Below are 25,416 nucleotides of genomic sequence, written 5' to 3' on the forward strand. Positions count from 1 at the left end.
AACATACAATCATCTGTGTAAAATGCTAAAATTTGCCATTAGAGAGATTCTCACCTTTGTCACCCAAATTCTCTTCAGGAGAAACAGTGACCGTGAGGGCTCCTTCCTTCTGGGATGGCTTCACCACGCCATCTCCTGTTTTCTCAGCTGGTGCCTGAATACTCTCGATGGGCAAGTCCTGCTCACATGCGGCTGCTGTCAGAGCCGCACTGCAGACATCCGGAAGGACGGAGTGGGCAGGAGTGGCATCGGGTCCTTGGCCATGAATACGTGCGGTGGTGGGGTCCTGCTGGGCAGGAGGAAGAGACGGCTGCTCCACTGCAGTGTCTCTGCCCTGTGGCTCGCCCTCAGCCATTTCAGCACCGGCTTTCCCTGCTGTCACAGAGTGGGCACTGATGGAGCCCTCCGCCGTCTGCCCAGGTGTTTGCTCTGGTCTCAGGCTCACAGGCTCGTCAGCACTCCTCTCCAAGTCCCTCCTTGCCGAAGGGCTGGCTGTACTGCTGTCCCCTGCCGTCTCTGCCTCGGGGCTCAAAGGTATCCTCTTCTCTCCCGACTGGCCTTCCCCTGCAGAAAGTGCGCTGACTGGCACCCCATCCCACCTCTCCTCAGGGCTCACTGCTTTTCCTCCTGGGAGTGGCCCGGGGCACTGACAGTTGTTCTCAGCAATGAGGCTGGGCATGGGGGCCTCACACTTGCTCACCTTTGCAGCAGACTGGCCCCCTGTCCCTTCTGGGTGGCCTGCAGTCAGCGGAGTCTCCCCATGTCCGACCAGGCCAGCGAGGATCAGCGTGCATTCAGCTGTGCTGGTGGAGATGAGGGCGGCCTCACTCACATCCTCCGCCCCTGCGGTGGCAGGCCGGTCTTCATCCCGCAGCCCAGCACCCCTCATGACCGCTTCCCGGCCTTCGGAGGTACTTGTGGAAATCGCAGTGGTGTCGCTTACCTCCTCAGCTGGTGTGGCCGAGGGGCGGACTTGCTCCCGAGGGATGGCACTGGACACCGGGCCCTCACAGTCCTCCACTGAGCTGGTGGAGATGACCGCGCTCCCATCCTTCTCCTCCATGGCCGGGCCAGGCTGCTCACCTCCACTCTCTGCAGCGACCCTGGCAATGCAGGCCTCGCAGCCCTCGGCCACGCTGGTGGAGATGAGGGCACACTCGTCCTTCTCCTCCTTGCTGGTGGAGGCGAGAGGGCTCTCGGCCTTCGTGGGTGCACTGGGCATGGGCACCTCGAAGTCGTCGGTGCTGGCCAGCATGGGGCCGGTGGCTCTTCCTCCAACCGCTGTGACCGGCTGCTGGCTGCCAGCACCCAGGATGGTGCTTGCGCTGGAGACAGGCACTTCGCACTCTTCCCCGAGGCTGGTGGAAATCATGGCGCACTCGTCCTTCTCCTCCTCTCCCACAACAGCGAGGGGGCTCTCCTCTCCCGAAGCCGCACTGGGCATGGGGGCCTCGAACTCCTCCGTGCTGACCCCGGTGCCTTCCGCACCTTCTTCAGCCCTCAGAGAACTGGGATGACCCTCCCCGTCCATCCTGGCGCTCAGCTGCGCGGTGCAATCACTCATCGTGCTGGTGGAAATCACCAGGCCCATGCCTCGACTCTGGTTGGTGATGTTGTCACTGGCAGTGGCAGCCACGCGGCCAATGCACTCCTCACTCTCCACAGAGGTGATGGCACCTTCATCTTCTTTCTCCCTGGGCGATGTGTGATGAACTTCCCGTTCTGGGCCTGCAGCAGATACCAGTCTCTCGTGACTGCCCCCCACCAGGCCAGTGGAAATAGCGGTCTCTTCGACGTGGTCTTTTCTGGCCAGCGGACTGTCGCTCTGACCTGAAGCTGCACTTGTCATGGGCCCCTCACACCCTTCAGGCCCCAGTGCCGCCCCAGCCTTTGCCGAAGCCACACTGGTCACGCTACTTTCCACGATCCCCTTTGCACTGGAGCAGATTTCTGTGTCTTTCATCTCCTTGTCTGCGGCACTCATGCTGTCGACGTTACTTTCATGGGCGCTGACGGTGGCCCCGGCCTCAGCCGCCGCATGCCCCACTGCAGTCCCAATCTGAGCATCCCCTTCCTCTGCACTCTCACACACGGGCACCCCTTCACTCTCCTCTATCCCCGTGCAGGCGGAGGCATGTCCAATCTCGTTGCCTCTTCCAGTGCTAGTCACCACACCCTCCCCTTCCTCATCCTCCTCTTTGGCACCCGTGCTGGTGACAATGTCTTCGTCGTCACCAGGACCGGCAGCGACCAATGGCACGTTGGTGGCTTCTTTGGCTGCGGTGCTGCCCGTCGCACTCTGTCCATTCTCTTCTGATTCACAGCTTAGAGCAAAGCCTTCACTGCCCTCCTCCGAGCCTGTGCAGCTGGCTGGCCCCTCTGTGTCTTCCGTGATCCCTGTGCTGGTGACGGCGCTCTCTCCCTCTGCCCCGTCATTCACAGACCCCCCTCCCTCTTGGGGGGCACTGGCTCCTGGTGGCGTGTCATTGTTGGCCAGGACCTCTGCTGCACCCGTCACCAGGCGCTCCTCCTGGGGCCCTGCTCCAGTGACCGCGCACGCCGCCATGCCTTCGCTTCCCCTTTCTGCTCCTGTACATGTCACAGTTCCCTCGGGTTCCTTTTTGGGGCCCACTCTCGTCACAGTTCTCTCTCCACTGCTCAAGGATCTCTCCCGCAGTTCTGTCCCAGCACTGGTTACGGCCCCGTCGCTCTCGCCTTCCCCAGTGAAAGTCACAGTCCCCCTGACTCTTTCTGAGTCTCGACTGGAAGAACCTTCGCATTTCCCTTCAGAGCCCGCGCTGGTCACAGCATCATCCTTCTCTTCTGTCATAGCACTGTTGACACTGTCATTGACTGTGGCTGCCTGGGCAGCTGCTGGGTCTGCGGCTGGCTCTCCAGATCTGGCCAGAGCACACTCCCCACTCTCTCCCTCCTTGGTGCTGGTGAGGAAGGTCTCGCTCTCTGAGAAGCCCTCCGTCACCACAGCCCCACCTTCTTCTGCTGCGGCGAACACGGTGGCTGGGCTGGCGTGGGCCCTGGTGTGCAGGGCATTGGTTCTGGAGCCCCTTGTGAGGCCATTGTCTGCCTCGATGCTCGTGCAAGGCAGCGCCACCTCCCCCTCGACTGCTTCTGAAGTGGTTGTGGCAGCCCTGGTGTTTATAGGATTCAAGGTCATGCCTTTGTCCTTCCCTTCAGTGCTGGTGGCGAGAGAAGGCTTCGCCCCATCCTCAGCTTTCCTATTCCTTTGGTGTGAAATGGAGGAAGCAGTGCTACCTCCTGCACTAGTGTCTACCTCACTGTTTTCCTTCCTTCTTGCAACAACTGTTAGGTGTTCTACTTCACTTGGGCCTCTACTGTGCTTAAGTTCACCGGTTTGAGCATCTTTTCCGGTGCTCATGCTCACACCAGGGACAACAGCGAGCCCATCCTTTCTGCCACTTTCTGCTGCAGTTCTAACCATCTGCTTTGAGGTGGGCTCTGCACTCAAGGCGCTTTCTCTCCTGGACTCATCCATCAAGCCGCCTTCTTTGCTAACATTCTCATGTCCCACAATCATGTCTGTTAACTTGCTACCAAGAGGTATGTTTACTTTCCCTTGTTTACCATGCAGTGTGGTGGCCTGGGAACCTTCTGGAATGTGTCTTTTGCTATCTAGGCTCGCTTTTGCTGGCATATCTGGTGTGGAAAGTGCTCCACCTTCTTTGCTGTGACTTGACCTCAGGACTTCCGATTCTCTCACCAACAAGCTCTGCTGCGGGAGACCCGAGTGGTCCCCCAGGCAGGTGCTGCCCGAGCCACCGTCTGAAACAGGTCTTCTGTCGCCTACAGGAACATCTGCACCATGGGGTTGTTTCTGAGGCACAGCAATCACAGGACTTAAGGACAGCGATGGGTCCAAATTTGTGGAATGTTCATGAACAGCACCTCCTTGAGCAACACGCTCCTCAGTGGGTCTTGGGTGCTTCACAGTCTTTTGTGCCCGGCCATTTTCTGCCAGGACACGAGGCACCATTCTGTGACCAGCCTCTGAGTCCACACTGGTTTCATGGGTTCCTGGCTGAGGGGGATCCCTCTCCCCGGGACTCAGCTTGGACATAGCACTTTGGACGTGTGCTTTCTTGGTCCCGGCAGTTTTATGGTTTGTGTGCTTTTCAGAATTACTAGCAGCCACTGTTCCACGTTCAGGTTTACAGGCAGGAGCAGCTTTTGCATCTCCTGTGGAAGTTCTTAACTCATCCTTTAGGACCGTGGCTGTGGCTTTTGGTTTCATCACATTTTCAAGGCCGGTGTCTTGCTGAGAACCGCTGCTGCTGCTCTCCGGGGTTTTCGATACTTCCAGTGCGTTTCCGACAGCAGGCTCCATGTCGGTCTCCATTGGCTCTTGCCCGGGGATCAGTGTGGCATCGCCTCCTCTTTTTGGTCGCTGAAGGGAGGAACTACCGGGAGTGCCTGCAGCATTGGCTGCCAATTTCTCTTCTCCTTTGGTCATTTCTTGGGATGAGCTGCCTCTTCGATTTTCACACACCCTTCTACTCAGTTTCTTTTCCATGACTGAGCTATTCCCTCTGGCCTTTTCATGATTACTGTCAACTTCTTTCCCATCCTTGTCATCGGATTTGCTTTCTTCCTTCTTCCTCACGTCCTTACTACTGTGCTTTGTGCTTCTGCTCTTGTGCCCATCTGATAACCTCCTCTCCAGTCTGGAGGAGCCTGACTCCCTCTCCCCCTTGTGTTTGTCCTTTGCCAGCAGCGGCTTTGCTCGGTGACCGGAGTCCTTCTGTGCACCGTGGGCCAAGGATGCCGCACCCTCAGCTGCAGGGTCAGCACCGGCCTCCTCGGATCTGTCCTCGGCTTTAGACTTCCGCTGTCTGTCTGGGTCACTGTCTTCTGTGTTCCTCTCCTTATCTGGTTTCGAAGTGGTTGTCTGTCTTGTGACACCTTCTTGTGATTCTATGTCACTGACTTTTAACGGCTTGCCTTGACTTTTTGATTTTGACTTGAGCGCAGGTCTTTCATCTAACAAGCTCTTGGTTCTTCGCTTCTCCTTGGGAACAGCCTCTTCAGGTTTTGAACTGCTATCTAAATGAGTCGAGTCCATGTCACCCTTATCCTCTGAGCAACTTTCACTTCTTCTCTGTAATGGGGTTCCATGTGGCTTGGAACTCAGAGAATCTTTCTGAATTTTAGAATCACCCGATCTTCTCGATTTGTGCTCTGCCTTAGTTTTCTCCGTCAACAGGTGTTTCTCCTTTTTGCTGTTTTCTTTACGCACATTCTCATCTGTTTTTATAATATATTCAGAAACTGGCTTTCCATCTTTGCCTAAAATTGACAATTTCCTTTCATTCCTATGTTTGTTCTTCCGTTCAGCTTTATCATCCGCAGAAAGCTTAGGTTGTTGGCTTTGCTTTTGAACACTGTCCTCCCCTTTGACCCCTTTCTCAGGGGGGTGGGGCTCGGTCTCATCGCCTGCTTTATGCGCACTCTCCCCTTTATGTTTATGCTTCACAGACAACTTGTCTTCAGAGAGAGTTTTCTCTTTCTCAGGCTTCTCTTTGAAGGACTTTGTCTCTTTCTTAGGGAGGTTCTTCACATGCTGTGTTTCAGAATCCTCCTTCCTAACATGCTTTTCACTTTTCAGGGTGCCTTTCTGTTTCGGGGGTTCTTCTGTGACCATTTCTGAGCGCTCTGCTTGCTTTTTCCCATCGCGCGCGTCCGTCTCCTCCTGTCCCCCTTCCACCACCACAGGAGCAGAGGTCCGCCTTTTGTGTTCTTTTTCCACTCTGGACTCATTTTTGCTTTCATCAGCTGAATGCAAACACTCTGAGAGTCTCCGGGTAGGTTTACTTGCTTCACTTTTTGTATGAACATGCTTCAAATCCTTGGAAGAAGACACCTTTTCCTTTTCACAATGCTGTAAGAAAATAAAGGTTCAAATATAAGAAATACTACAGTCCATTTTTTATATCAAATTTAACACCTGGGTGCATTTCATATGCTGAGTGGTCACATATTTTATACCCTACTTAGTCTGTGCAAGCAGCCTGTGGTTGGGATTATTAATTTTGTTTTTGCATGAGGAAACTGGAACTCAGCATGGCTCAGTAAGCTCATACCTGGGCAACGCGTTCGGAGGATCTCAGTCTAAAATCTAGTACTTTCCCCCTACACCGCAGGCACCTTCACAGAGACTAGCTGCTTCTCCAGAGCTGTCCATGCATGTAGGCCTTCTTTAACTCTCAATACAATCCAATGTTCTTTTCAGTCCAAAAGCATTTGTAGCCAATTAAAAAACTTTATACTAAAATAAAAGTTTCCAACATTTTAGTTTAGACACCAGAAGTTTTTCTTATTTAAACGATGGGCTGAAGTTCTCAGGAAGATCTCTGTGCCTCTGGGTCAGCTTACCATGGCATCTCCTTACATTTTAACACAAAGATTAACGTACTTCTACTAACAAAGGGACCAGGATATAGCAAGATCTTAAAAAATACTTTAAAAATTAAATACCTCAAAGAAAAAACTAAAAGGGATTTTATCAACCTAATTTTACCTTAAGTTCTAACAAATTGTGAATAAAATTTTGGGATCATTTTCCAAAGAAATTTATCACAAAATAAAATTAAATATTTTTTAAAGTGACATTAAAATATCTGAATATACTTAAATATGCCTCAAATTTATAAATAAAGAAATCAAGAATATTTACTGGCTGTGAATAAGTAATCACTAAATTATTAGTTTTTCCCCTGGGAAGTGTTAAGATAATTCATCTATAGAATTATAAGTAAGGATTTAAAACCAATAAAAGCAAAAGTTTATCCCAAGAAAATAATCCAAACAGGGGAAGAAATGTATTCATTGCCCATATTTTTACAATTTAAAATGATTAAATCTCAGAAACATCTAAGTGCTCGACTATAAGGAAATGTTTACATTATGGTCTATCCGTTCAATATACACTATGCTACCAGTAAATATAATACTTAGGAAGCTTATAAGGTAAGATAAAATAAGAGTGAATGGTAAAAACATTATGCAAGAATACATCCACACTGCAAAATTATGTGCATATATGGATGAGAAACAAAAGAGAATGAAACAGGTGCTTTGTTATGGGGGAGGGATTTTATTCATTCCCCTTCTACGTTACTGTAACTGGCAATTTTGTTATTGCCAATATAAGAAATGGGGTGGGTGGGGGAGGAAGGAGTAGAAAAGTAGCTACTATCTAGATATAAGATCACATGAATCAACTTGCCAAAATGAGGAATTCAGACCATAATGGGGATTCAGACCATAATAGGATGTGAGGGATTTTTTATTTAACTTGGAAAAGATCAATTGTATTTCTAAGTGTTACTTCAAAGGATGGAAGTATCTAACAAAAGAGCATTGAAAATGGGCTTATTAATCAAGACACACCTCACTTGTTTTGAGTGTTTCTTTGGAATCTTCTTCTGCTTGCTGTTTCTTTTTAGAATTCTCTTCAACATTCCTATGTAGGGGTAAAAAGTCAAAATAAAACTTTGAAATGTAAGAAATTTTCAGGAAGGTTAAAAAAAAAGTGCTTAGCTTCCCTTTTGTATAAACACTTGATCCATAAATGGAGACTTGTTATGTTTCAATTGAAATGCTATTCTTGCCCTAGCCGGTTTGGCTCAGAGTGTGGGCCTGCGGACTGAAAGGTCCTGGGTTCAATTCAGGTCAAGGGTACGTGCCCGGGTTGGGGGCTCAATCACCAGTAGGGGTCATGCAGGAGGCAGCTGATCAATGGTTCTCTCTCATCATTGATGTTCCTATCTCTCTCTCTTCCCCTCTCCCTTCCTCTCTGAAATCAATAAAAATATATTTAAAAAAAATAAAGACTTTTTTAAGAAATGCAATTCTCAGTCAACAGAGAACACAATCCAAATGTGATGTGGAACACTCTTGGAACACTTACACAGGAAAATATAATGGACACAGAAATTCCTGAATTGCTGCTTGAAACTGAATATGTTATGATCTATAATTACATATTGAAAGTCTTACTATTTTTTTAGTAAACAGGGTAGTCTTATTTGTACAGGTCAATAGGAATGAGGTATTAGCAAATTGAGAGCTAACTCTCTCACAGATTTTTGCAAATTACTGACTTAGGTGTCTTGAAGTTGTAAAAAATTCACATGATTGCATCTTAATGGCACAGCAAATTGTAGCCCATGGCTCACATGACGCTGGAGCCACTCTGCCTCTTCAGCTTTCTAATTCTTACAGAATTAACTATGATAATGCAGTATTACAAAAGAATTTGGGTCAGACCTCTGGTTTATGGGGAGAAGCATGGAATACTGGTGAAGCGGGTCGCTGGAAAGACGGGAAAATGAAGGCCATCAGTGTAAGTGGTTCCTGAATGTTCAAAAGGGAGACACTTCCTGAGTCCATTGAGAGCGTCCATAAGCCCTCTGAAACTCTAGGGACAACTGTTTGTTTACTCACATGTATTTTTCTGGGGAGAAAGTCCAAAGCTTCTATCAGATTATCAAAAAGATCTGGGCCCCCTCCACCCCCAGAGATTATTGAGGTGAACACTTGGAAATATTATAGATATTAGCACACTGAATTAGGATACTAAAAACAAAACTCCCAGGTCTTTAACAAGCATGCAGCAACATACACACTCAAGTCTGGCTCTTCACTGTCACTTTCAATGCCTTGCTTCTGAAAGTATGCCGAGAGAATGTTACAATGGGACCGTGGCCAGGTAAAATATGTACCTTGAATCTTTTTTTCTTTTTATGCTTAAGGCTACTTTTTTCTCTAAAACTTTCCGTTCTTTAAGGACTTCTTTAATTCTGGGAGCTTTAGGTTCCAAACTCTTTGCTGATGATTCTTCTAAATCCACACTACTTTTGCCTAGGAAAGAAAGGAATTTATAAGGGATTTCACAACAGTTCTAAACAGTGTAATAATTATTTTTCATTAAAATTTTATAATCAGTGTGAAAATGCAAAATGGCTTTAAAATCAAGTTGTGCTGGAATACAAATAATATTTTAGATGGAGATGACTTGTCTTTTATTTCAAGTGCTTACACAGGGATGGGCAAGAGTATTAATAACAACAACAATACAACAATGAATAGTAATATAAGAATAAACTGTGTTTCAGGTACTCATAGCTGTAAACCCACCTTTGCCCAACCTCCTATATGTGTAATATACAAATACAGAGTCAGTGAGAAGAGGAAGTTCAATTTTGTTGAATAAAATACTGCAGACAAATGTTTGACATTTGTGTTGACATGAAGCATAGATTAATTCTGCTAATATCACCAGCACAGCTTGATTACTCACTTGTTAACAAACTATTTTCCAGTGATAATTCATTCCACAGCCATTGGGAAATAAATTGCTAACATGTGAGTGATATAAGCTGGTACCTGATAGAATGTTTAATTTAGAAACAGCAATATAACTTTAAAAACTTGACTAAACACATCAGTTTAAAAAATAAGGATCTCTTCCACAACTGAAACTATAACAGCTTTACTGAGATAAAATGTAGATAATTTTGTTTTATAATCATATCTCATAAGTACTATAAATTTCTAGGATCTAAAAGAGTATGTAAGATAGTTTAAAATATTAAAGTTAACATCTCCTATACCTTGACTCTTAGCTTTTGAAGATTTTGTCTTTTCTGCTTTCTGTTTTCGTTTCTCTTCAAGTTTTTCTCTATTAATCTGCCTTCTTAAAAGCCTCTCTTCTTTTTCTTTAGCCTGAAACCACAACATACTCACAATTATTCTGATTATCAGGCAAAAGCAAAACACTGAAAAAACAATGTTTTTCCTTCAAATGTTCTTACAAATGAATGGGCTCTGCAAAAGTGCACATGCACTACACAATTTGGAAGCTACCAGAATAACAGACAGATGTGAATACCATTAGTTTAAAGAATGGGAAAGGTATCATTTTGAGCAATGGTGGTTTAATAAACTGGTTGCCTCAATGGAAAGGATAGCGGTGAAAATATCTCTGAGCATCAGGGGGACATAGCAGGTCTCTGTAATTTTTGGATTATTCATTAAAATGCAGAGTCCAGTGACAGGCTAGTCCTACAGCAAATATGACTTGTTGGTTATACTCTGAGGATGCAGGTTTTGGAGGTGGAACTTTCTGCCATTGAATTTTAAAGCCTGAGAGAATCCAGTCACTGTGTTACTCCTACTGCCCCTTTCCGGTCAGAATTCACTGTCTCAAAGTTTGTTAACTCCTGATCAAACAAACTTTTCAAGAGTTAAGCCACTAGTAGCATTTAGTGTACATCCTTCAAATCATTTTTCTACATAATATATTTCCTCATTGTAAGATGCACAACCTCATAGTTTAATGTTTCTGAAATTTCAAGTCATCTTAAAACTGATGAACATGTATGATAAAGTAGTAGTTTTTTTCCTAAAAAGCTGCTGTCAATGACACATCTTATAATTAGAAGTATTTTCACACCCAGAAAACACGTGGACTGTACTTCCCTCTTAATATTACGCTCATGACTACACCACAAGCTCGATTCACACTTGAATCAAACATTTCCACACCGTGAAACCTCCGGGTTGCTACCAGGTTTTCACTCTTAATCACAATGACACGAACACCTGTTACGTGTTTGTGTCCATTCTGACCAGTGAAATAGCAAGGTGCCTGAAGGCAGAACCTGTATGCTGCCGATTCGTATGCTCACTACTCTGCACCCAGACAAGTCATTTGTCAACCTGATTTAATGTGAAAATAACAACAGATCAAACAAGACTCACAATCGACTGTCGCCGCTGTTCTACCGTGAGCTCGTCATCGGAATCACTGTAATACTTCGAGTAAAGGTATGGCTTGTGAACATAAGCCTGCCGTACACTTTTAGCTTTTCCTTCACTGGGATCACAGGTTTGAGGTTTTGTTTTATTCTGTTTGTTCTTCTCTTCATCTGAAAGAAAGTCAACAGAAAGGAATGGCCCTGTGAATTAGTAATAAAATCAACATTATTCTTGATCAACATCAAGCAGCAAAAGCAGTATCCATGTAGTTCAAGTGTATTTGCAGATCCAACAGAGGAAATATCAGTATGAGATATTTCAGAAGTTTAGACATTTATAAAGGCTGGAATCCATATCTTCATTTATTTCTTAACGATCATAAGAAAGATAAAGGAGGGCGGTAAAGAAAAGTAAAGTTTATAGTTATTCATGTTTTCTTAAAAAACAGTGAAGCCTTATTTGTCAGTAGCCTTGACACGAATGCTTCACCACTGTCCAACTGGACAGAGGCACTCGAAGCTGCGCCTTGCCTACCTGTGTCTCCCTTACAGAGGACGCAACAACCAGTAACTGGCCCCCCACCAAGCAGACACGAACACCCCTCCACTTCAGGAGGCAGATCAGCTTCCCGGGGACACAGCAAGAAGGAAACCTGGGAACAAGGTTTTCCTTTCCTACCACTGGGAACTCTCAAAATAGCTCTCTTTTTTTTCCTTCTGGATCCCATATATATAAAATCTAGCTCTGTCCAGGAAAAAACTTGAAAAGACCCAACAAAGCATCTAGAATTAAAAAATAGATCTGCAGCACTGAAAGCGTCTCCTTTTTCCTCTAGATATTCCATCCCAAAGCCAGCATCAAATTTACATGCTATCTACAGGCGGTTGCAAATAATATTCAATGTTTTTGATTTTTAAAGAAATCATAGAGAGAATTAAATCGCGTGGGAAAGAGCAGCACATGGAGTTGGTTAGAAGCAGATGCAGGTCTGAGACAGGCACTGGTGCTCATGAGCTACGTGACCCTGGACGAGACATCTCCCTCAGTGACTCCACTTCTTCACCTGGACCTCCTTCCAAGGGTGGTTGTGAGGACTACAGACGTTATTACACAGAACAGAGTAATAACTTAGCCCTGGGCCAGGAATACAGTAAGTACTTAATAAGGGTTACTGAAAAACCAACTGCATAGTAAAGGGAGGTCCAGGCTTTGCCCCTGGCTTCTGGGAGGTCATCTCTAAGCCTCTGGAACACCAGGCCCGAAAGGAGTGTTTTGGTCGCCTGGGGGTCTGGTGTCAAGCCAAACCATCTAAGAGTATGACTTAGGGTGGGGGCTTTGGATCATGGAGCATCAGCTGGATGTCCAGAGGGGCGGCAGACTTAGACCAGACACCTGGGAGGTAACTGTGATTCTTTGATGGAGCCCCACAAAAACATTGGACATCAAGACTCGGGTGGGCTTCCCTGGTTGGCAATAACCCGTGTGCGCTGTCAGACATCAGTGTTGGGAAGGTAATGCTGTCCACGACTCCACAGGAAGTGAAAGCGCCCTGTTTGGAACTTTCCTGGACTCTGGCCTATGTCCTCTTCCCTTGGCTGATGTTAATCGGTGTTCCTTACTATAATAACCTGTAACCAACAGTTTCATAGATTTCACGGAGTACCGAGTCCTTTCAGCAAATTACCAAACCTAAGGGTGATCTTGGAAACCCCAAACTTGCAACTGGTATCAGAAGTGATGGGAATCTTGTGGACAGTACTCCCCAAATGTCGTACACATACACCTGGTACACACACATCTTCATACACATGATCTCATCTAACTTGTATAATCATCCCAGGGAATGGAGATAAGAAGTGGGGAACCAAGACTTGTTGAGGTTTAGGAACTTACCAAGCTTGCTCAGACAGAAAACCTCGGAGCTGGGACTCAGAAACCAATCTTCCAACTACAAAGCCCCATGCTCTGGCCACTCTACCACACTGTCTTTCACGATATAGCCATGTGAATACACACAAAACGCTCGGCGGAAGCTTCACAGAGGCATTATTAAGTAAAATGCTTTACCATCTGACGTAATCTCTCCTTCTTCCATGCTATCAGACATTACAACCTCCTCTTCAGTGTCTTCTTCAAAAGATGAGAGGTCACTGGTATGGACAGAGCTAACTGTAATGTCCGTCAGTCCATCCACGTCAGAATCTACTGCAGAGCAATCTTCAAGAAGACAAGGAAACAAAACAAAAAACCCACAGGAGGTAAATCACTGCGTTACAGGAACATACTCGGCACCCAATTCCCAAATTACACTTAAGATTTCCTTCTTTAGATACATTTCAAAGAACTTCAACTTTAGAAATAAAAATCTCTCATAACCAATATCAAACAAGATAGAGCTGTTTCCAGAAAATACAAAGGCAAACTATTATCCAGAAAAAATAATGAAAGTATTAATTTATGATGTGATAGAAACAAAAGCAAACTTTAAGTAATTAACACATTTACTATGTGATATTTTAAAGATCAGGATATACAACTATAAATTAAGTTGCTTGAATAATGTATGGTAATAAATTATGAGTTAAATTATAAGGTTTAGAGCCTCTCTGCTCATTTACTTTGTCAATTCGAACACTAGTATATAAAATAAATACACAAATGTTATCGTCCATTTTTTAGCAAAGGGGATATGTTCCCAGGCTTTGAAATATAAGAATCAAATTTATTGTCCTAGCCAGTGTGGCTTAATGGTTGAGCACTGTCCCCTGACTGAGAGGTCGCTGGTTTGATTCCCGGTCAGAGCACATGCCTGGGTTGCGAGCTCAATCCCCAGTACGGGGTGTACAGGAGGCAGCTGATCAGTGATTCTCCCTTTCTCTCTCTCTAAAAAAAAATAAAATAAAAAAAAATCAAATTTATTAAAATTTGAAGGCAAATTTGGTATCTCCTGGTGGACACTGCTCTTTACACTGTTGTATATTTTTGTAAGTTTGTACCTTCTTTTGTCCCTTCCATGGCTTTAGCTTTATTACTGTTCTTTTCTGAAGGAACTTTTGTGCACTCTGCTTCTTTATCCTTTGCTTGTTTTTCATCTTTGACTTTTTGTGTATCTTTACTCCTTTTTGAGTGATCAAATTTCTTTTCAGTCTTTTCCTTCTTTTCTTTCTTTCTTTCTCCTTTTTCATTGCTGTCTGGTTTCTTTTCACCTTTCTCTGTTGACTTATTTTTTTGGTCACTGCTTTCCTGTTGAACATCTTTGTTTAGCAGAACTGAACTATTACTCTCTTTTGTGTGATTTTTAATTTCTTCAGCTGGACAAGGAAGATCACTACATTCTTCAGACCTCGGGGCCGTTTCCTGTCCTTCGCCCGCGGAGTCTGGCACGGACTTGTCTTTATCAGCCATGTCCTCTGCAATTCTCTCCTTCTCAGTACTGGTGTCAGTGCTTGGCTGGGACGGGAGCCTTTTGGATACCCGCTCGCTAGTCTTAGGGTTTGATGTTTCTGTGGAGGCCCTGGCAGCAGTAGCTTCTTGGTTAAGAGAAGTGATGGTTTCCAAGATGGACATGGCATCATTGGCCACATTGGCACTGGGCCCAGGAGCAGGGACACCTTGAGGGAAAGACAAGTTATAGGATAAATTTATACAGAAAGTCAACCCCCTGGCTGAATCAATGCTACATGCCACGGTCACCTTAGTCTGATGCACATGCTGTGCAGACCATTCATATGCCCATAGCCTTTCAGGCACCAGTGCCGGTATGAGGCACACTCTGCCTCTCCACTACAGTATCTCAGAAAGGCACCATGCAAACCTGAGAACAGCCTAGCTCCAGAATAACAGTATCTTCTCTAATTATTTTAATTATTCCCTGTTGAAATATACATATACCCCGCATACATCACTAAAATGCCTATTATTTTGTTATAAGGCAAAAAACGTTATGCCAGTTAAGGACTTTGGGTGGTATTTGAAGTAACACAATTTCACTATTGTGCCAAGTAGACAAATGGTTTAAAAACCCAAATATCCAGCCGTCGCCGGTTTAGCTCAGTGGGTACAGCGTCAGCCTGTGGACTAAAAGGGTTCGATTCAGGTCCAGGGCACATGCCCGGGTTGTGGGCTTGATCCCCAGTGGGGGTCGTGCAGGATGTAGCTGATCAATGGTTCTCTCTCATCATTGATGTTTCTATCTCTCTCCCTTCCTCTCTAAAATCAATAAAAATATATCTAAAAAATAAATACATAAAATAAAAATAAAAACCCAAATACTCATAAACTGACACTCAGTTCAAGAGGAAAAGGGATGCACCTTGCGTGCTGATGGCAGAGTCCGGCTTCTCCTCCTCGGGGGTCACGCTGCCCCCGGCTTCCTCCTTGTGATTTAGTGTGGCCAGAAACTCATGCACAGCTTTCTCTACCTGAGGTCTGAATGTGTGGTTGATCTTTGGATCCACAACTTGAGAAATAATTCGGTCGATGCCAGACTCCAACATTCCTGATCTGAAACACAGGATAATTTACAGAAAGGTTAAAAATATATATAATATTTCATTATTATCTTATATAATAAAACCCTAATATGCAAATTGACAGAATGGCAGAATGAACGGTCGCTGTGATGCGCACTGACCACCAGGGGGCAGATGCTCAACGCAGGAACTGTCCCCTGGTGGTCAGTGTGCTCCCACAGGGGGAGCCGCGCTCAGCCAGAAGCCAGGCTCATGGCTGGCGAGCTTAGTGGCAGTGGCGGGAGCCTTTCCCACCTCCGAGGTAACACTAAGGAGCAGTGAGCAAAGTGGTAAGGAGCAGCGAGCAGGTGGACGGTAAGGAGCAAGGGGTCCTGGACTGCGAGAGCGATGTCTGACCGCCAGCTTAGGCCCAATCCCCTAAGCTGGCAGGCGGACATCCCCCGAGAGGTCCTGGACTGCAAAAGGGCGCAGGCTGGGCTCAGGAACTTCCACCCCTCCCCCAGTGCATGAATTTCGTGCAACGGGCTTCTACTATATATATAAGTATATATAATAATTGCATTAATTACTTTTAGGTAAAAGAGTCTCTCTCCAACCTTAAATTTTCCCAATATGTTCATCTAGGTAGAGAAAGAACAGGCAATGACAAGTTCCACAGGATAGCAATGGCATCTGGATATACCATCTCACAAAAATTTCTAAACTCTTCACCACTGTCACTAGAACCACTGAAGCAAACCAAACAAAACTAAAACAAAATTAGACACAGCACACTATCTAGAGCCCAGGCTTACAGATGATGCTTATTTACTCCAACCCTGCCCCTAGAGGAATAATCACTAAAGCTCAGTTCTGGATATAAAATAAATCAATGGACTCTGCACTTTTATTTTTAAGCAGAAAAATGTAAGACTTTTATAATTATTAGAGTCTCCAGGAAAATGGAAGAAAATACACAAAGTGTAATTCCATCAAACTTACAAAAAAATACCTTTAGAACAAAAATGAAACAAGATTTTTTCTTTCTTTTTATTATCTTCTTGCTATAAAAATCTGGGTGATTTATTCATTCAATAAGAATGAGTGTCTTCTACACTAACAGGCACCCTGCTGGCCACTGGGCTGCTGCAAGCCAGACCTGGTCCTTTTTCTCGTGAGGAGACAGACATAAACAATTAAAATACAAGGCGACAAGCACCAGGACACACCATCTACTGTAGGGAAAGAGTGGAACACGGATTTATTAGATATAGCGAGATAACTGGGGAATGCTTCACAATGGAGAAGACATTTGAGTTGAGAAGAAAGAGCTTAAAGAAATATCACTGACAAGAGACAGAAGAGCAAACAGGGCAACTAAGTTCCAAATGTGCAGAAAATCATAAGGGTGTGTGAGCAAAATAAGAGGATGTGAATTTATTTTGAGAAACATACTTAAACCTTGTTTCTTCCTAAAAAAGAGCTTGAGCTCAACGCTCATTGGTTGAGCGTTGACCCATGCACCAGGAGGTCACTGGTCAGGGCACATGCCTGGATTGCGGGCTCGATCCTCAGTAGGGGGAGTGCAGCTGATCAATGATTCTTTCTCAACACTGATGTTTCCATCTCTCTCTCCCTCTCCCTACTTCTCTAAAATCAATAAAAACATATTTAACCAAAATAAAAGAGCCTGAGGAGTTCCCTGGATAGTGTCAGAAGAGCACGGGTGCTGGTCCTTTCCGGCTGCTAGACCTCAGGCTCTCTCTGCAGAATGAGGGGGTCTCTCCTTACCACTCAAATGCCGATTTGAGTACAGCCCTGTCTGGAGTGGAAGATGAATTTGATTTTCATTTCCTGAGGCACCTTGCAGCCTTGTAATACTATAATGCTATGTTATGTGGGCCGTAGAGAAAAATGAGTCAACCCTGCACAAAGTAGGTAACCTGCTTTTTCAAGTTCTAAGATAAAAAACTGAAAATCCTGCAATGCATCTTAGAGGTGACTTTAAAATGTAGCAGGTGGGGAAAAACACAAGGACAAGCAATCATAAAGATGTTTTGATTTAAGGCACAAGTATAAAGGCATACAATAAAAAATAAAAACCACCCATCCCAAATTACTGCTTCAGTCTGTTTGCCTATTTTCTGGTCTGCTGTCCACTTTAGTCCACTCTCACAGTGGTCAGCTCTGACCGTGAATAAATCTGTAGGCCAGCGCTTATGACCCCACCCTTCCCAGTGGGCTCACTCTAGAGCAGCGGTTCTCAACCTGTGGGTCGCGACCCCTTTGGCGGTCGAATGACCCTTTCACAGGGGTTGCCTAAGACCATCCTGCATATCAGATATTTACATTCCTAACAGTAGCAACATTACAGTTATGAAGTAGCAACGAAAATAATTTTATGGTTGGGTCACAACATGAGGAACTGTATTTAAAGGGCCAGAAGGTTGAGAACCACTGCTCTAGAGGCATGGCCATAGACAGCTACCTCACTATAGGGAAACCACACTCTAGGTTCAAGGACAAAGCGAAATGCTAGCAGCTGGCACTGTCCTGATTAAAGCTATTTCCTTGTCTTCCTTTTAAATCCTGTTCAGTTAAGATAATTATTTCAGAGCTATCCAGCATTTTTAGATTCTGTTGTACAAATGAATACATAGATAAAATAAGTTTTCCCTGTAGTGAGTCTGCAGATTAGCTATTAAACTGAACCATCCCAAATTTTTGATAGTAGACTGCTGTTCTACAAAAATGACAACTGTAGATGGTTCCACATAACAGTCAACTGTTTCTGGAACTGTAAGGATGAAAAATTGTTTGAAATTGTATTAATGGTGGCCAGTAACATCCTATACCATTAGCTAGACACAACTAAATAGTCTCTTTTAGGAAGCTTTAAAATGTTATCAGTAACATAACTTTACTAATAGAATTTAAATAAGAGAAGTTTATTACAAATAAATAAAACAGCTAGAAAGTACTAACTTATCCAAGAGACAGCTGCTTCCCCTTGTCACCCACCAGCAGAGCATTCCTATACTAACCTCAGTACAGAACCTCTTCCTGATGTGCCCCGCACCCCTCACCAAACACCAATTCTGTGGAAACATCGTCTCGCAGTGGTACAGCTAGAATGGTTAAGTGCCTGGTCTTACATGGGCAAGACTGAGTTTAGTTCCCGTAAGAACAAAATAAGCGGCTGCTTCCCTACTTTACAGGTTTGGTATGCTAGGAAGTAAATGCAATTCCAGGAAACTGGCCTTCCATTTAGTCTCACTCTGAAGACAAAGAAAGTGAATGTGCTTTTAAAGAAATGTAGTCGTTTGCGGAAGGGAAGCGGCTATGCAGATTGTTGAGTGAAAGCACTCAGTATTCAGCAAGGCACTGTTTCAGTGCGAGGGACACTGGGGAAGCTTGCCCCCCTCAGGAACCCCCTACTTTCTTGGTTACTGTTCTCCTAAATGTCTGGAAATGAGTCAACTTTCAGGCCTGTCAACCCAACAGACCCCCTTCAGTCTCACCTTTTTCAAGAAAGGCTTTCACTTTTCCCCACAGGTGCTGTTATGCAGCCTCTAATGGCATCTTTTGATCTCATTTGGACTCTTTACAGGTTCCTCAAACATCTTTTAAAATGCAGACAACAAAGTTATTGTTGAATTTCTCTCTTCCCTTCTTCCCTGGAGACAGGAGTCAGGCTCCTGGTTCTAGTGTTACCTGTGGCTAAGTGGGCCTTGGAGTCAGTGTGAGCTGTGCGTGCGGGGCTTCCTGTGGGTGACAACTATCAGCAGAGGAGCACACTAGGTAGGCTTGCCAGGTTCCCACGGGGCAGGAGGGAATTCAGAGGGGGCAGGTATAAAACTCATCTGCTTAACTGTTTTCAAGCAAGATTTCATTCTAAATGATGTGCTGGAATGTAAATATCTGTCAAGGCGGGAAGATAACTTAGTCACCTTTTTCGAGGGCTGAAGTAGGGACAGAAGGCAAATATTTCTTGTCTTGGCAAATATTTATATTTAAGAACAAGATAATATTGCAAATCTGCTTTTCTGGGGAATAAATATGACTTTTTTGTCCCTCTAAACATTTCATTTCTTCTCATTCTCTTTATCTTATGTTCAACCAAAAATGGCTGACAGGTCTAAATGCACTTTTCTTGTTCTTTTTTTTTTTTTTTTTTTGCAATAGCATCACTAAAAAGCAGTTTAAATCACACTAAAATGCAAGAGATAAAATGGGCTGGGGGGAGGGGGCAGACTGTATCAGAAGATAGAAGATATGGCTTCAAAGATCAGGGAAAGGTATTTTAATTTCAGTGATTTTCAATGTCTTCATTTGAAAATAATAATAAAGCCTTCTCTTTATAGGGCCAAGAAAATGGTTGTGAAAATAAACGGTACAGAATATGCCAGCATTTACCACCTATTAGTATTCTATCTAGGACTTTTCTAAGTCACATTGTCATTCCCTTCCTTCAGTATTTTCAAAGGGCTGCAGAGAAATCCGACTATTAAAATTGTGGGGGAAATGTGAAGTGACTGGAGCCTTTTAAAATCATACTATATCACAATACAAAAGCACCAAACTACACAAAATTAGCAGAGGTAAACAGACTTCTGCAGAATGTCTCTGCTTTCAGGTAAAGTAGACTGTGGCATTTTCAAGCCCGCCTTGGAACTGTAATTCTGGGACTTACTTGAGCACTTGTTGTCTAATATTGTTTCTTAGCTGGTTCTTATTGAGGTGGGGACTCCAGGTATGAGTTGCTAAGTGGTTAGCAACAAAGTTGTCAACACGTTGTCTCAGATTCTGATAAGCAGGCTAGAAAGAAAAAAGAAAAGACACAAATGTTGAAAATCTCCAATGTTATACAATAACAATATTGATGGTCTCAGAATTTGAGTATCTTAACAGTGATGACATTTCTTAGAGTATCAACATGGCAACAAAGTTTTACAGCTTATGTTTGGAGATATGATGAGTACCAAGAAGAAAGAACATACTTCTTATTTGTAGACAAGAGACAGGACACCGATAAATGTTACTGTGATGATTTGGCGCAAAGAAAGGGAGAGGAAAAGAGGGAGTAAGCCTTCACTGAGAATGTGGCAGAACCTTCAAGGTTCCACGATGCAGCTGGGAATTCGAAGGTTGTCTTGCAGGCACCCCCAACAATAAAGCAAAGAGCAAGTGGGTGAGAAAACATGAGGTTGGGAACACTTGGGGCCCCCAACCCAAATTATTAAGCCCAATTTGGTTGGAAAAGAGAATATAAAAAAGCAGAGAAGTGAGGTTGGAGACAGTTTGGGGCTAGGGGCTAGAAGGACTTGGATACCTGAAGAAGTCTGTAATTATGGAATAGAGAATGGTAAGCCCTGCACATATGAGCAGAGTGATATGTGATGGCTGAGCTTTCTGATGATTTAATATCCTACAGTGAAAGAGTAAACAGACACTAAATACACCTAGAACAGCATGCCACAGGGGTGGCGGAAATGGGCTGAAAGGCATGGATCCGAGAGAAGTTATGGAGGGACAACCATGGGAACTAGGCATTACATTCGATGTTAGGCAGTGGCTCTCAGGGGGGGAGTGACTACTCCCCAGGGAACATTTGGCAATGTCTGGAGAAAAATGAGGGAGCCACTACTCACATCTAGTGGGAAGAGGGCAGGGATGCTGAACAACCTACAGTGCAGGGGAACCCCCACACAACAAAGCACCATCCAGCCCCAAATGTCCACACTGCTGAGGCTGACAACCCTGATGGAAGGGAAGCAGGAGAGAGGACACATACCATGCCATCTCCACTGAAAAGGCTACTACTGCCTGGAAGGGATGTTTGGAAGTAAGTTCTCATCCACTCAAGCAGGACCACACACTCCATTCCTAGTTGTTGCCCATCACTCACATTCTTCATGTCTTCCTTTTAAGTGGCTTTAATGCAGATAGATTTGAGTATCTCCAAATGTTTTAAACAAAACTGTACAGCCTCATCTACCATTCCCTCTACTTGTCCATTTGGCAAACTTCTCACTTTCAGAACTCACCCTAATCTGTACAGTCATCCCGACACCCAAAGGTAGCCCCATGAGGCCCGTCCCCACATTCTTCCTGGCTTCTATACCTTCTATACGTCTATCATCTCGGCAGTTCTTGCGTTGCACTGTATTTTGGGGAGGGGGGATACTTACCTCCCCACTGAAGGGTAAGCCTGCTCCTACTGCTCTCTTAATCTTTGTGTTCAGGAAGCTTATTACACTGCTTGGCAGATAAGCAATTAAAATGTGGTTGTTAGATGGGTCACCAACTCCAACAGGGATGCTGAAGGTTTCATCCCTTGGTGATGACCTTGTATCCCTTCCAGTTTCCCAACTTCTGCTAATTCCCATTTCAATCCCACAAGAAACAGTCTCATGATCATTTCTCATGTTCCTCTCTAGTTATTCACAATTAATGGGAACTGAAAAAACTAATCCTTTCTCTCGATGATTTTCAGCAGAGCTGTAAAACATACTTCTTTCCAGGATTCCCAAGTCTCAGAAATATTAGGCTAAAAAAAATCACAATGCATTTAACACTCTAGTTGCCCCATAACACACTAAAAACTGGACCACAAGAGGTAATTTTCCTTGTTCCCAGTTCTCCTGTCAGTAAAAATTAGCCTGGTGACTCTAGACATAAGGATTCCATTATTCTTCTGGGAACTTTTTGCTGTCTCTTCTTCCCATTCCAGGGAGCTCTGGTCAAAAGCTTTGGAGTCATTTTTGACTCCCCTCTTCTCTTCCGCTGCAAAACCAAACCATTAGCAAATTCTGTCAGCACTAGCATCACAAGACATCAGGATCTGACCACTTCCCACCATCTTTCCTGCTACGATGCCGATGCATTTTCGTCTCCTGTCTGGATTACAGTAACTCATCTCCCTGCGTCTACCCTTGCCCACTGAAAGTCTATTTTCCATATAGCGGCGAATGTAAATCTCTTAAAATTAGGGCAACCATATAATTTATTGTCCAAACCAGATCATGGCCTAGCGTGAAAGGAGACACTATTAATCATTACACATGGCCAATCCATCTAAGATGGAAGCCAGAGCAAGCCCGTCCTCCTTACGCACACCTGCCAAAGGCTTCTCAGCTCAGGTAAAAGGCAAACTCTTTTTTTTTTTAATGTATTTTATTGATTTTTTACAGAGAGGAAGGGAGAGGGATAGAGAGTTAGAAACATCGATGAGAGAGAAACATCGATCAGCTGCCTCCTGCACACCTCCCACTGGGGATGTGCCCACAACCAAAGTACATGCCCTTGACTGGAATCGAATCTGGGACCCTTCAGTCCGCAGGCCGACGCTCCATCCACTGAGCCAAACCAGTCAGGGCAAAAGGTAAACTCTTAAAAAGGCCCGCAGGCCAGCAGAGCTGAGAAGGGAGGGAGGGGCGCCCCTACTCACCCCCTGTCACTTTCTCCTGACAGTTTCTGCCTGAGGCTCCCTGCACTTGTGATGGCCTCTACCTGGAACACTCAGCCCACATAGCTAGCTGCCTGGCTCCTTCTGTGATGGCTCAAATGGCATCTTATTTGAAATCTCCCCTGAACTCAAGACAAATCGGTCCTTCCAGCCTCACCCTGCTTTATTGCTTCCATAGGCCCCATGCCATCTGCTTTTTTCTGCGGGGCGTAAGCTCTGTAAGAGCAGGGACGTTTTGTTCACTGATATATCTCTGGCATCTAAAACAGTGCCTGGTATACCATAAATATCTGTAGGGTGAGTACATTTCTATTTTTTTGTCTTTGGTACTCCTTTCAAATCTAAGAAAAAAACAGACAATAATCACAGTGACCAGGAGTCATTCACACCCCAGAAAGTATCTAAAAACTGGCCTTCATTACCTTTACTGGGGAGACAGGTGCCATATTTACTTGTTTGACGAGAGCTCCCTGCCTGGGGCAGAATGATGGACACAGACCTTCCCTCCTCACATTCTCCAGTTGCCAATCAATGCAAAGGGGTCAGACTGGCTTTGTGACCGCCTAGCTTACTCCAGGGAGCTGGACTGGGCGTCCGCAGCAGAGGAGCCTCAGCGCTGGCTGGTCCTGGGCTGCCCAAGGTCCCGATTCTTTGGGTGAGAGGGCTGATGTGGTCTCATCCTCAGATCTCTCTCTTGGCTGGACCATCCATGACCCCAGTACAGTTTGAGGGGTTTTAGGGTCCCCTGGAGTGGCAGCAGACTTTGGAACTTCTCATCTTGCTTTGAACACACTGGGCCGGATGGTAGTGTTGCTCTTGGAGAGCACCTGGCAGGTGTCAAATGTCTTGATCTTTAACTATGCATGTGACGGACACCCTGCATGCTATATACTACAGGTCAGAGCTTGGCAAAGCCAGTTTTCAGGGTTCAATTAGCAAAAGCACCATCCCCTAAGTGGTCTAAACTCTAAGGTGTTCCTTACAGATGAGAGATACCTCAGGATCCCATTAAAATGATGCTCCTTTGCATGAATAGGGAATCTTATTTCTGCTTTGGCCCACTTGTCAAATTGACAGGAAGATTAAACTCATATCAAAGAAAACTTTGGCTTTTGTATGTTCAAACTTAGTCTTTTTGAGAGACAGGGGAGACTACAAGACTGTCGGGAGGGGTATCATTTCGGTTCCACTCTTTTCTAGCATCAAACATCAAAACTGGGACCTTATTCAGTAGTCCCTGAACACTCCCGGAAATTACATATTAGGTTGAGCCACATGAAATTGCCAATTGTCAACCATTCTTGAATGGTAAAAAACAGCGCTTTAACATGTACATGTGCATTTTTCTTGGGAGGAGGTCCTAGCTTTCATTAGGACCTTGTCTAAGAAACTGTGCTTCCCTCCTTCCCCCAAGACAGGTATTAAGGCTTCACTTTGAGAGGACCTGTAGCAATATCACAGACACCGAGCAGTAACATTTAGTGGGGATGGAGTGAAGAAAAAGCTGAGCCTTATACACGGTACCCAGCAGTATATTTTAAATTTGCATACCCAACAACACAGATCTGTAGGTTTCTGGGAACTGCAAATTGAAATCTCGGACACAAATAACTGGCTTTAACCGGGTAACGTTTACCTGGCCATGCTTATCTAATATCCCATTAAAAAAAAGGGGGCGGGGTTACAGGCATTATTTTAAAAAAGGTGGCTGTGCATATTCCCTAAAACAAAGCGAGAAAACGACATACTCCCTGCAGAGATAAACATCCCAAGTCGATTGAATTCTGTGGTGAAAAAGTCCAGTGCCTGAAAAGGCACCCTGCACTCTGGTCTACGCAGTGGGCCAGGGTCCTTGTAAGAAAAGACGTGCCTAGATTTTCACCAAGGTTTTCCCAGGGGACACAGCAGAACTGTGCAGTTCACCTCAAAGCTGCAGGGGAGAAGTAACGGCTGGGCACGGCAAACACCCCTCTCCCAGAGAAACGGGGCTCCTCAGAACAGCTGAGCACGCTATGAGAAAACCCCCACCCCATCAAAACCACCCGATGGACCCAACCAGATCTAAGCCAAAACCAGCCACCCTCCGCCCAACTCAAACACAAGACCACACTCTATACTCTGTCTTGCCCCAAACCAAAAAAAAAAGGAAAAAAGCAACAGCTTTCCAACTGTTCCCAACTGAGGCTTCCAGTACTCCGTTCCTCTCACCAAGATTGCTCCTTCCCGGTGTCCTCGGCTCTGCCTTTGCAGAACCGCGTGAGCTTACCTGGTTCTTCCTTTGCAGAACCAGGCCCCGCTAACACCCCTTTCCCTCTGACATTTGGTGTTAAGCCCCGCCCCCTGGGCAGCCCCCGACTCCTCTTGCCCAGGGGACCGCTTTGCAGACTTTCCCCCTCTCCTCGTCCCTCTCCTGAACTCTTCTTTCCTGCCCTTCCTCCTCCATCCTCTCCTCCATCCTTTCCCACCGGATGGCTCGGTCTCCCCTCCGCCCCCAAACTCCTCGCTGTGGGGAAGTGACTTGTCCTAAGTTACCCAGATCAGACAGTCACTGGTAGACACTCAAGTTCCCATCTCCCCAACCCACCTTTTCGCTGTCCAGCTCTACCTTTGCACCTTTGCACACACCGCCCGCTCCCCCATCCAGCAATGCACCCGACACACAATTTGATTCACGTATCACTTAACTTCTCAAAGGACAAA

General features: G+C 45.0%; 1 protein-coding gene across 9 annotated transcripts in view; it reads right to left on the reverse strand.

Annotated features, from left to right (window-relative positions):
- Positions 1-20,221, reverse strand: part of BOD1L1 (biorientation of chromosomes in cell division 1 like 1) — a 39,440-nt gene extending 19,219 nt beyond the window's left edge. For 2 of the 9 annotated variants that reach the window (XR_002831162.1, XR_002831163.1), the window contains exons 1-9: positions 19,942-20,220; positions 15,110-15,300; positions 13,794-14,408; positions 12,865-13,014; positions 10,801-10,967; positions 9,651-9,762; positions 8,760-8,898; positions 7,426-7,498; positions 55-5,914 (exon numbers count right to left, since the gene is read on the reverse strand). Coding sequence is in view for 5 of the 9 variants with exons in the window: in XM_023760470.1 (XP_023616238.1) it covers positions 55-5,914; positions 7,426-7,498; positions 8,760-8,898; positions 9,651-9,762; positions 10,801-10,967; positions 12,865-13,014; positions 13,794-14,408; positions 15,110-15,293 (7,300 nt within the window). In the remaining 4 variants the exon portion in view is untranslated. Of the gene's footprint in view, positions 1-54; positions 5,915-7,425; positions 7,499-8,304; positions 8,472-8,759; positions 8,899-9,650; positions 9,763-10,800; positions 10,968-12,864; positions 13,015-13,793; positions 14,409-15,109; positions 15,301-19,941 lie in introns of those variants that run through there. The other 7 variants (XM_023760469.1, XM_023760468.1, XR_002831161.1 and 4 more) reach the window with 6 other exon arrangements.
- Between the last annotated feature and the right edge of the window lie 5,195 nt (positions 20,222-25,416).

Source organism: Myotis lucifugus, unplaced genomic scaffold, assembly GCF_000147115.1.
Source record: "Myotis lucifugus unplaced genomic scaffold, Myoluc2.0 scaffold_183, whole genome shotgun sequence".
NCBI lineage: Eukaryota > Metazoa > Chordata > Mammalia > Chiroptera > Vespertilionidae > Myotis > Myotis lucifugus.